The 12,770-nt window shown below is 32.0% G+C and overlaps 3 protein-coding genes across 4 annotated transcripts in view; 1 reads left to right on the top strand and 2 right to left on the bottom strand.

Moving 5' to 3' along the window:
* The window catches only part of rl (Mitogen-activated protein kinase rl), a 173,535-nt gene extending 169,109 nt beyond the window's left edge, over positions 1 to 4,426 (top strand). Inside the window, exons 6-8 of the mRNA XM_088259569.1 lie at positions 66 to 233; positions 1,033 to 1,221; positions 1,611 to 4,426. Of these exons, the coding sequence (XP_088115695.1) occupies positions 66 to 233; positions 1,033 to 1,221; positions 1,611 to 1,718 (465 nt within the window). The 3' untranslated portion in view covers positions 1,719 to 4,426. The remainder of the gene's footprint in view (positions 1 to 65; positions 234 to 1,032; positions 1,222 to 1,610) is intronic.
* A 1,010-nt stretch (positions 4,427 to 5,436) lies between these two features.
* On the bottom strand, positions 5,437 to 8,061 carry LOC148309728 (mitochondrial translation release factor in rescue). Its single transcript, XM_088259570.1, has 2 exons — positions 7,854 to 8,061; positions 5,437 to 5,862 (listed from the first exon to the last, which is right to left on the bottom strand). The coding sequence occupies exons 1-2, from the start codon at positions 8,059 to 8,061 to the stop codon at positions 5,642 to 5,644; spliced, it is 429 nt and encodes a 142-aa protein (XP_088115696.1). The 3' UTR covers positions 5,437 to 5,641.
* On the bottom strand, positions 7,972 to 11,322 carry LOC148309727 (mitochondrial ribosome and complex I assembly factor AltMIEF1). 2 transcript variants are annotated; one of them, XM_088259571.1, is made up of 3 exons: positions 11,126 to 11,322; positions 9,320 to 9,486; positions 7,972 to 8,107 (listed from the first exon to the last, which is right to left on the bottom strand). In XM_088259571.1, exons 2-3 carry the CDS (start codon positions 9,479 to 9,481, stop codon positions 8,069 to 8,071), a joined length of 201 nt encoding a protein of 66 aa, XP_088115697.1. In that variant the 5' UTR covers positions 9,482 to 9,486; positions 11,126 to 11,322; the 3' UTR covers positions 7,972 to 8,068. The 2 variants fall into 2 exon arrangements, with proteins under 2 accessions (XP_088115697.1, XP_088115698.1); XM_088259572.1 differs by lacking the exon at positions 11,126 to 11,322 and adding an exon at positions 11,056 to 11,119.
* Positions 11,323 to 12,770: the final 1,448 nt, after the last annotated feature.

Genomic DNA, 12,770 nt, shown 5'->3' with positions numbered 1-12,770 from the left:
ATGCAGTAGTATCCTATTCAATCATAAATAGCTATGGTAATATTTAATACGTCTGACGGTTTCAGGGTTACACCAAGTCCATCGACATCTGGTCCGTGGGGTGCATCCTGGCCGAGATGCTCTCCAACCGACCCATCTTCCCCGGGAAGCACTACCTCGACCAGCTCAACCACATCCTCGGGGTCCTAGGATCCCCCAGCCAAGAGGACTTGGAGTGCATCATCAATGAAAAGGTAATCTTTTACTTGCATTTTGTTACCACCATACAAAAAAAACAGATACTACCTTATATGCTTAAAAGTGGTATAAACACAACCTGATTCATTATGTTTAACAAAATTTTCAATGGAAATATGTAGAAATTTACGAAAATAACTACATATTTCTCTATGCTTTTGGTGTTCAAAAAATGTCTGCTTGAGAGATGGGTTTTCTTAAATTGCTATCGTTTTGCCTTTTTCGATTCTTGCAAAAAATATAGATTTTTCATTTAAATTTCACTTGGTAAATACCACTATTTTTTCAAATCTATTGTAACACATGTTTTGCTGTATTTCACATCATTTTCAAACACCCATATGGTGTTTGAAAATTATGCAGAACGCATCGAAACACGTATCACAATAGATTTTAAAAAATAGTGGAATTAACCAAGTGAAATTTTAATTAAAGATATAACCAAAAAGTGACTGCGAAATTAATGAAAAATATAGTTTTACTGTTTGAAAATGTCTCAATTCGTTTTAGTTAGAAAAATCAAATAAATCTATCAAAACGTATTTGGCTCATCCTTCTAGATTTTGTGAAATATTGCAATGCGATAGGTCTATGTAGACTGAATTAATATTGGCTGATATAAGGCCTGTTGCTTCAAATTCAGACAGGCATCATGGCATAGTTAGACAAACTGGCTTCATAGTTTCATTTATGCCTATTGTAATAATAAATCAACACATTTTACTGCTATATTAACTAAAATTGTTATTTCTGAAGATGAGGAGACTTGACTGTGAATGTGTATTGTGATGGTAGGCGCGCGGATACCTGGAGTCCCTGCCGTTCAAGCCGCGCGTGCCGTGGACGCGACTGTTCCCATCCGCAGACCCTCGCGCTCTGGACCTCCTGGACAGGATGCTCACCTTCAACCCGCACCGACGCGCCACGGTGGAGCAGGCACTGGCGCACCCCTACCTCGAACAGTATTACGAGCCCAATGATGAGGTAACTTGGAATTCATACGCATACCCATTAACGGAGAAATTATATTTTTCATCGTGTTAATACCCACATTCTCGTGTCTTCCACTTTCCCATCTCGATAACTTCTTTATCTATTGTCGAGATATCAATAAATCTCGATAACAACCCGTCTGCGAGGTCAACCCTTTGGGGACAATATCAAATATATATATTCAATCATTTTCTATATCAAATAGGTTCTAGGTTTCAACTCTAATTATTTAACTTTAAATTTTCAACCATATATGGCTGTACTGAGATTTGTATTAAAAATGTAAGACGTTTATGTCACTTGAAATATACACAATTTTCATTGATAGAGTACTTTGTATTACACGGTGCAACCTTTGTACATATTTGTTATTCTTGCAGCCTGTGGCCGAGGAACCTTTCCGCTTTGCGATGGAGCTTGACGACTTGCCCAAGGAAACACTCAAGAAGTTCATATTCGAGGAGACCCTTCTCTTCAGGCAGACATAGTGTGCTCCGTGAAGGAAGATCCCGAGCGGTTTCGACAACCCAGTACACGGGCTGTACTGCCATACTATTTTTTTTTCACTTTTATTTAAGATTCTTTAATATCGATTCATTCTTGACGTAAGCCGCGGTATCAGTGGCAAATTTTTAAGGTAAAATCCGATGTATCCAATTATTGTACGATGTATTATGATTTATACTTTGGTGGTTCTTCCTTCCAAAGTTTTACGCGATGTCGGGCCATGTTGTTCAGAATGTAGTTAGTTGTGTAAGATAATGATTTAAGATGATTGTGATTCAACCATAGGGGATTAATGATTGAATAGTCATCCCGTTTAAAATCCTCAGATGACTTTAATATTTTAATTGAAATGTCGTTGCACAAAACAAGTCATATGACATCCAAAAAGAGGATGTCAAACACTTAAAATCACTTTAAAGACTTTGCCAGATCCAATGCCATAATGTAACATAAAAACATGTTATTTACTAGTTTGAAATCATTGGTGATTCAAAATTAATAAATACAAGAAACCTGTAATTAATTTGATAGTTCGTTTATTCTATTATTATTATGATACGTAAGTTAAAAGGGGATATTTAATGTAATGTTTACTATGTGTGTATTTTACACGTTATTCTGTAAAATTGTCATACTCGTTTACGACTTACAGCATACATGGAGCGCACATCTGCGGCACTAAATCAGTGTGTATTTGACACATACGAGTACTTTGAAGACAAGTTAAAATGGGGTTTTTACTAAATGTTATAAAGTATAGGAGTCATTGCGCATAATTTACATATCTTTTAAATGTGAATGTTATCAAGCTGTAAAAATACTTTGCTCGCTGTTAATGTTTTATGATATTTCTATGCAAATTTTAATGATTCCTGCACTTTTTGATCTCCAGTAACTGTTTATCTTGGATGTTTATCTCGAGCAGAGATTGGAACATTGTATACCTTGACTATGGAACTATATTTAATATGAATGTTATTCAAAATCCTCATATTTTAAGGGAGGTGTTTATTCTATAGTATCGTTATATGTCATTGTTATCAAAGTTATAGTGTATTCAGAGTATTTAAGGGATTCTATTCGTTTTTCAAGGGAGAAAAGTAGCAACCGGTTCTAGGTGCACTAGTTCTTCATTTAATATGTAGTTTGCTTACCTCTTTTCATACCTTCCCGCATCAATATTTCATTATACTTGTCCCATTCATTTTTATCCCTTATAATAGTATACATTACCATCTAGTTGTCTAATTCTCTTAACCTTCATTTAGTCGTATGACATAATTACACTACATGTTCGTCGTGTACAACTAACCGACTTATTTACATTTTACTCTCTAAATGAGCTGTCTAGACCGAACCACGCGACTAAATGAAGATTAATCCCAGACTACGGAGACCAATGGTTGTGTAGATTTTGAATTGTATAAATCCTAGGTGTTGTATTGTTGTATTTCATTAATTCTACAGAAACGAGAGGACACGGAGTAGAGAAGGTGCAGTATTGTAGGAATGTATAAAGATTTAGCGCGAGGGTGGTTCTTTGTGGTACAAGAGATGGCGGGAGACGGAGTATTAAATGTTGGTATTATATAGACATCATAAACTAAGCTGTGATTCAGTTTTTTATTATAAGGCGAACACCATATCCGTGAAAATGTTGAACTTTTTAATGTACGGTCTATTTAGAAAGCCATTATTACTGTAAAATGTATTTCTAATCTTATTTTTACGGGAGTGAGAAGGGAGGCGGGTTCGAGAAAGTCGAACCAGCCTGCCATTCCATCACTAGGCTATGGAATCATGAGTGTGTATGAACCAATCTACTTTCATTTATAACATTTCTCTTACTATTTGTATTGGAACGTACAAAAAGACCGTAAATTGCATTTTCCCATACCAAAAACCAAACAATTTCATTAATTATTAAGATTATTCAATTATTTAGTTTTATTATTAGAGTAAAAATATTACTTTAGTCAGTGGCACCACAGGTGTGTTCTAACCAGTGGCGGATATACGTTTTTTGTGGACGTGTAGTGAATTTATTTTCTTTTCCGAGCACTATAAAAAGTTTAAACGAGTTGAACACCTTTGATATAACTACATAATTTGCATTTAAATTCAACTGACACTTTTACAACAGCAAATGTCGATATATAAAAGCAATTGCTTTACTGTCGGGCATTTTATTTTTTTATGTAAATCCGCCACTGGTACCAGCATCTGATCCGTGGTAGTATGAAAGGCATCACATTAACAGATTCAAATTATTCCAAATTCTAGATTTGACTTTACTTTTTAATGAATTGGTACACTTCAGTTGAATATGGAACTCGTTACGACTCATTGATTATTTATAGTGTAATTTTGACAATCACGTTTTCATTGTTTGCAGTTTTCATTGGCTTTCTGCAATCCTCTGCAAACCACACCCATTTTGAGTTGAACTCAGAATAATGAAGGTAACAATGAACTGTGTGTTTAACTTCTTAAAGAATGACTTTTTCACTCTACAAATCAATCAATTGAATTTTACTTTTGATGTTTTAGATATCCACAAATTAATTGAATGTCTAACATACTGTTCTGATCACCAAAAGATATTGTCTTTCGCACATACAGTATTTATTTGGGAGTTGTGAGAATGATACATATGTATTAAATGTTGGTATATTTTTAATATTCTTTTCCCAATTCAATTATTCGAAACAAAGGGGATAAAAGTTAGTTACATAACCAATAATTCAAGCGAATCACCGATGGGGTGTTCTGCTTAAAGTTTTGAAATTCTACATTATTTAAATGAAATGTTAATTTACCGTTTCATTGGAGTATTATCGACTTATTTGAAATGATAATATTAAATTTTATTTAATTTTAAAACTTCACTTATGAAAGCCGTTACACTTCTTATACAAACAATTCTGTGCCAATATTGTTTACTTTTATCTTTGTATAAGTTTAGTTAGTCTAATTAATTCTTGTAAATTGGTTTTGTAAATACATATTTTTTTCTTAATTTTAATAACTTTTTATATTTCTTTAGGTATTTCAGTGCTCATTTCATAAATATTGGGTTAATGGTTATATTATATTATGTGTGATGGATCGCTAATGGTATATTTGGCTAATTCCTTCTTTATTTTTTTCCCCATGCACTTTGAAAGTGTGCTTTGCTATTATATATATATCGCGGTTAAAATAAAAATATTTCCAATTTGATGAATTTTTTAACTGTTGTCATTATGTATAAGGTGCTAAGTTAATTTAAGATTAACCGCACTTCAATCTATATGTAAGTACAGTAGATTCTCAGTTTATCAGGACAGATGGTGAAGAAAATGAATTTCCCGGATAATCCAGAAATTTTTAAAATGCGCAATTTTAGAAATTTAAAACAAACTCCGGTACAAACTTACCATGAATTATGAACACTGAGGGTGGCAGTAAGCCCTGCTATATGTATTTTCAACTTGTATAAATCCGATACAGGACACAATTGATAGTTGTTTTAACAAAACAAGTATCAACTGTATTTTGTTTTTTTATTGCAACTGACACAAGCTGCGGAATCTTTCTTTGATATTATTGATTAGTATTCCAGTAAATCAAGAATCTACTGTATTTCTTTTTTGGTTTTTTACTATCTAAAATTATTTGTCTCAGAGTGAAAATGTTGTGTTGAATTAAAAGGACAAATCATATTCCATGTTTATTACAAAATAATACTACATTGCATATGTTACTTAGCTTAATTTTATATTGAAACGTGACAGGATGCGAGTGGAAGGAAGTATAATCAAAATGTACCCTAAACCCATCTTGAGAATGGTGGAATAATTGTTCCATTTGAGAACTAATTGTACAAATAAAATATCTATATGTATAAAAAATGTATTTTACTTTAATCCAAACCCTCCCTTTCTTTCCAAGCTGATTTCAGAGATTCTAGCTTATTTCTCTTTCTATTTGCTTCTAAGCTTTTCTTTTTTTCTATAGCTTTTTTCTGCGCCACTACGCTATTTTCTCCGTTATAAAGTTGGTCCAGTTTGGCAATGAGAAGTATTCGAGCGCTCTTTCTGTTTTCATCTTGCGATCGGCTCGCGTGGCATTTTATCACTAGTCCTGGAAAGTTATTCATTATTTCTCACAGCATATCGCAACTGCATATCTCGCAACACTAACCTAATTCACTTTACACCAATTATTATCATTTTTGGAAGCCCAATAAAGCATTCTTAACAAAAGCTACAGATCAATGATGCGGGAGCAATATTGGCTAAGTTAACAAAAGAATATGTATGGCCTGACCAAAACTATACAAAAAATACTTCACAATAATACAGTTTAATTTTATTTTACTTTTGATACCACTGTCAATTTCTATCAAATTACCGGTTAATGTACTGCACATTTGCTTTTTAAATTTATTTCGTTTAAAGGAGCCCTGAAAACTTGAAACAATGAAAGATAGTCGATGACAAGTATTTGAAAAAAGTAAAGATTTCAGAAGGTTTTTTTAAATATATTTTTGATCAGACCAACATTATTACATTGGCATTTTGTACATAAATATTTAGCAAAAACAGTAAATATATATTAAAATATTGTATACACAACTATGAATAAATATCACACAAATTTAATTTTTGTTAAGTGTCTAAAACAAAAATAAAAAAACATTAATTTTTTATATTACATACAGAAATTGATATTAAAGACTTGATAGGTTTATATATTGAAACTTTACAATGTTGTTGTGTTATGAAGCACACAACTATGCTCCATTAAATATTTCATTGAATAAAGGTAGACTTGGACTATAGTTGAGGCTTAGGACCATAGTTTTGTGAAATTAAGACTGTTCTTATATTTTATAACCCTTAAGCCAATTTATTTGTTTCTTAAATAAAACCGTTCCACAAGAACAAACTCAGTTATCATTAAAGATCAAAGACATTACAATACTAAAAAAAATTAAGTACATAATTATAAAGCGGTCATATATTTTTATGGAACGCATATTTATCGATATAATGAGATTAGATGTCATCACATGAGGTAACTGTATAAATGCATCAACAAAGAACATTTAATTATCGAGGGAATGATTAGAATTCAAATATACAAAAAAATGTATTAAGACAACGCAAGTGCCAGCAAAAATGTGCTATCAAATAAATTTATTTACTCAGCTGATGCTTATTTAGAAGAACTCCGCATAAAATTCCATTAGAATCATTTTTAAAACAAATTTATTTTCATTATCATAACCAAATATTAAAATGTTCGGACCAATTTGTAAGGTACAAAATTTGTAGATTAAACTGTTTTTAATTGGGCCAATTTGTGTTACAAGCCGAAAATTAATAGAAAATATTTACTTGTTTATTTTAACTTGCATCTGTTAGTGCAATGTTTGTAAATGAGTACAATAGTACCAAATATGGTTTCCCATATTCAACTATGAAAGAGTATACTGAATGAATATTTTCTGGTTTGTTTAACATATTATGTTTTCCATATAAGTGTCTCGGCTCAAAATTGATATTAATTAATTATTGCTTTCCAGAAAAAAAATTTAGTTCGATATATATGTATCATGTTTATTATTTAATCTTCACATTGATTTTTTGCGTAAGTAATAACTTTTTTTTTAAAGTTTTATTTCTAAGAAACAAAAAACCAAATAAATTTTTCAATGTATAGTCAATCACTGAAATTGGTATATTTGTGCACTTTGTATGAATATTTAAATAAAGTCAATTTTTTACTTGTGTAACAAAATATGTTTCTATAAGGTATTGTATTTTATTCCATTTTGTTACCTTTAAGTTATCAGTATTTGAATTCCGAGTTTTTCTGTTTATGAATAGTGGCACTCCTAAACATGATTGATTATGAATGTAGGGTTAAAATATATTTGAGACAAGTTGTTTCCAACATAGAATGTACAAATAATGAAATGATGATTGAGAACCTATTTTAATATTTTACATAATACTCGTGACATTTTACAAAAACGGAGCTGTATGGATTAAGTATTATTATTATCATTGTTACAGTCACATGTTACTTTGTTATTTAACTTTAATCACAATACAAAAGAGATATACCTGAAGGCTTATGAGTTAAGACGACGCAGTTAGAGTTTTTATTTACAGCAGAACCTCCCGGACCGCTTCCTCGCACAAACTTCTCTTCCAGGTCTATCTCCCGGATTTTGGGGACCAGGGAGTGATCGATGGTGTGCTTGTAGCGGGACCAGGAGGTGAGCATCAGCCGGGGAACTTGTCTCAGGGAAAATGGTACCAGTGTTGCCATGTTGTTACTAGAGAACCAACCCTTTGTTCAGTAGCTGCTGCCCTTTCTGCAAAAATTACAGCCTGATAAATATCTAAATCTTTTTAATTACCATAAAGTCAATTAATACAAGCATGTAACTGAAATACAGTTCCTGTTACCGAATAAAAAAAAAATTATACCATGTAAAATATTGCGCGACGGAAAATAACAACAATTTATTCCTAAATACCAAAATTTCAATGAGAAAGTACAATAGTTACGCAAATGATCGACATAAAACGCAATTCTATCACACGGTAACCAATAGCACACTGGAGCTTAGAAATTTGTTCCCGATCAGCATATAATATGGTGTGACTGGCGGAGTATGGACCGCACGATATCACAAACTTAGCTATGAACATGTTAACACGTTCTTGTCGGGACACATATAAAAACAATTTTTCGTATTTGAGCGTAGGAAACGGGTCACGTATAAATACTTTATTTTCTTCGGCATTGTCATGTTGGTTGTTTGCGGAGCTCTTATAAATAGGGAATGTAAGCCCAAAATACCACATCATAACTCAAGTGATTCTTCAATTCAAGTGATATCTTAAAATGGAAACACTATACACTGTGCAGGGTCAGGTATCAGAATGTCAACAGTATCATAAATATTGAAGCTCAATGGGGTTAGTCAAATTTCATAAACATTTGAAGTTAATTTGCTTTCTTGGTTATTTAGTTATTTTATAGTGATGTTGGGTGTTATTGTTTTAGATTATTGTTGTACAGTGCTGGCGCTTATATGTATTTTAAATTAATAGTTATGTTTAAGTTAAACTATGATAGTGTAATATTTTTATACGTTTATATTTTTTTGTATTTAATGAATAAAATTTTAAACAACAATATGTTTCTAACAATACGGCTACTATATGCTACTAGGTATGGTGAATATTACACAGAAACTTTTATCATAAAATATCAAATATTTTTGAAGATATGATGATTTATACACAAATGTATAATTTTTGAAAAACATGCAACAAAAACGCCAGTTCCAAGCACTAATTTTAAGTCATACACATTATGATATTAATACCCGGTCCTAATCGGAAATTGTGGTTAGAATTTTGGTTGGTTCACTGTCACAAACTGTGTGCCAAATGTGCAGTGGGCTTTATCCAAGAAGTCACAGAAGGTGCCAACTGCGGGACAAAGAGTGTCGCAAGATGTCGAGCAAGTAAATAAAGTAAAAACATAAGAAAAACAAATAAAGATTGTGACCTACCTTAAAATTAAAAGTGATTTCTTCAAGATTGTCCAGTTGTTTATTTTTTTTAAACTCGGTGACTATTCTCTGCTGGTAGTACTTCTTGTCTGTCAAGTGCAGCTGTTGTCCGTATCGAAGGAGCTGTTTGTACAGAGACAACACTTCACGTCTGTTCGGCATCACAACTGTATCAAAAAGATTTTCATTAAAAAGACCCTTTACATTGTAAAATAACTACCGCTTTATAGGATTCTAGTTTTCGAGACATTCCACTAAACCGTTGGTCGGCAAAGTGCGGTTCCGGAGACGCATGCGGCTCTTTAACCTTTTAAGTGCGGCTCCAGCACAAATATTCGCAAAAAAGCTTTTCCATTCTACGTATTCACGCAAACAATCTTTTTGAATCATGAACCTTATTAAAGGCAAACTGAGAAATCATATTATTGACGAGAATCTGGGAACATGCTAAAAATAATGACACGCAAACATTACTTGATCAAACTTCCAAGATGAAAGGGATAAAATGTGTTTTTTTGGATACCTTACATTTAACAAAAAAATTATTAACAAATAAAATCCTTATTAAGTGTGAAATCGTGTTTTATTGAGTGTACCCGTAATTTAATACAGGTAAATCTAAAATTATAATGAAGGTGTACTAAAATTGCAAGCAGATTTGCTTCTCGTTGTAGTGTGCATATTTGGCTAATAAGTTTGCTGACCACTGCACTAAGCCGAGCCGATGAAAATTTCAAAATGGTGGAATATTCTCGAGACAATTTTTCTAGCTAATCCATCAAATTTAAGTGCTTTTTAACTTTACCCAAAAATAACTGACCCCATCAATTGTGCGCCATATTGGCTTATCTATTAGTCTATTGTGCGCATATTTCTGACTAGTTTGTTAGATGTCAGTTCACTAGCCAAAATGGCTTAGTTGGCTGGCGTTGTGTGAGTCAGTTGCGCTGCCAGCACTACTGGCTCATATATGAATGTGGAATTATAGAATAAATTTTGTCACTGCAATGGCTCGGTGGACCGAGGAATTCATGGGTGATGCAGAAAGATAACATGATTCGAAGGCATGGCCTAGGTGACGTTGTTCAGGACAGAAGGATCTATAACCCGATGACGAGGAGAGCTGACCCCAGCAGTCTACAAAGACAATAAGCTGGGATGTAGCTAGGAAGAAGAAGAATGGCTCGGTGGACCATTATCACAATTGGCCTCATATAAATGACCCTTAAGGGTTTAGTAGTCTTTTTTAAAGGCAAAGGTTTTTTTTTAATTCTCGTGTTTATTGTGGTTTCTCAGCTGCGCCACAATAAAACAAAAACGACAGATTATTTTCCCAATTCTAAGGTGGTTGGACCAACCAAACCACCTTAATGCTATGATTTTTGTTGTTTCCAGTAATATATGACATAGAATACCTCGGTACAAACAATCAACTAGATGGGAACAAAAATATCAGACATAACCTCAAATTATTCTTAATGTGATGTAATTGCTAAGTAAAGACTTATTTGAAAATTAATAACGAACGTAAACAATATTCAAAGCATATAATCGAGTGACGAAATAATAACGAAACGAGTTTGACTGGAATACCCAAATTTGTTAGAAACTCATGGGTGTGGTACCATGCCAAATGATCTTAATCAATGGTTAGTTATAGTTTTTATCTAATTTTGACTGCACTTTATTTGTTAATAATTGTATTATGTAATCTAATTTTGATTAGCGATACGAACGTTCATAATAACAGTCAACGCGTGTTATCGCGGCAAACTTCAAAACATTTCAGACGCAATTTTGTCTTACCTTATGGCTGATCTTGTCTTGTATGAAAATATCGTTTCTCGGAGATCCCACAATAATATATACGAAGTTATTGTCTGGCTTCTGATATAAATGTGAATAAATGCACCCAGTCCAATTTTATTAAAGTAAATAATCGATAAAAACACCGAGAAAATCCGGCAAAACCAAATCCAAGGACGAAAAGCGGCAAAAACAACGAGAAGCGGAAAATAAAAACACAACTTTTTTAGAGATGGGCTTATTCAAATCGACTAAATCGATTTCTTAAAAATCGATGTTTGGTTTTTAGTAGATATTTTACTGGTTATAATATTTATATTACTTATGTGTATTTATGAATGTTTCATTACTATTCAACATAATAAGCAAAATAATGAATCATGAAATAATAAGTTTTTTTTCATAACTCTATTCAAATATATACATTTTTACCTATTATAAGACCAAGCCTTTAAGGCTTTGAAACACATTTACTCTACAAAAATTATCGTATATAATTATTCAGAAAACTAATATATAGAAAGCGATAGATCAACCCATAGTTCAAGGGATCAATAACATTTCGTTGAGTAGATTGCAGAAAATATACTTGCGCGTAAGTTTTTGATATTTGCATATCTACATTATTATTATATTTTAGTTTATTTTAATATGACTGAAATACGTTATGAAGTACATTTCAACATTATGCAATTATATTTTATTTCATGATTGAAAAATTAATTTAATAAAAAGTAATTAATTTTTTTTTTAAATGGTCGTATTAGACGAAACGTTATAAAAAGTGTATTCTTGTAGTTCAAGGGATATTATGTGATTGAATGTAATCATTCGTTTGCCTCATTATAATATTCACTGTTTATTTATCTAACATAGTGAAAAGGGTATGAAATTAATAAAACTTATATATATTATTTCGAGAAATAAAAATACTTTGTATTCTGATCCACTCACATTTTTATTTTACCAACTAGTTTCGGCAACAACCTGTTACCCTCTTCAGGTTTACATTTATTACTAAATGTAACCCTGTAATAAATGTAACCCTGAAGAGGGCAACAGGTTGTTGCCGAAACTAGTTGGTAAAATAAAAATGTGAGTGGATCAGAATACAAAGTATTTTTATTTCTCGAAATAATATATCAAGATGATCCACAAAGTTAATGCTTTCAATATTCAAAACATAAAACCTTATATATTTTGATTGTATTTTATGTAGGATTTTGTTGACATACTAGGGTTTGTGCTCTTTACATATCTATTATTAAAGTTAAATATTACTTTCGCGTAAATGCACACAAGTCAATATTCCGAATTTGAAATCCTGAATGCACGAAACCCTTCCAAAAACCGTTTACACATTTTTTTAGCCATCATTTTAATTTAACAAACATAAATAATGTTTTTCGTTTAGTCAATTGTCCAAAAATATTTTTTAAAAATATATATATGTACACTCTTATATTTCTTATAAGTGAAAATACCCTTTGCATAAAAATTACTTTATATCTGCTTACTACTTATTTCGAATTTGGAATCCGAATTCATCATAACCGACTTACACACAAGGCTAAATCAATCCCTTTCATATAGGTAGGTATTGCAAATATTGGGATAAAGAAGATTGTGTTGCCTGAATCAAAAA

This window comes from Brachycentrus maculatus, unplaced genomic scaffold, assembly GCF_059751285.1.
Source record: "Brachycentrus maculatus isolate JH-2025_06_01 unplaced genomic scaffold, ASM5975128v1 h1tg000118l, whole genome shotgun sequence".
NCBI lineage: Eukaryota > Metazoa > Arthropoda > Insecta > Trichoptera > Brachycentridae > Brachycentrus > Brachycentrus maculatus.
Note: the sequence above shows the minus strand (reverse complement) of the source record. Positions and strands in the feature narration are given on the sequence as shown.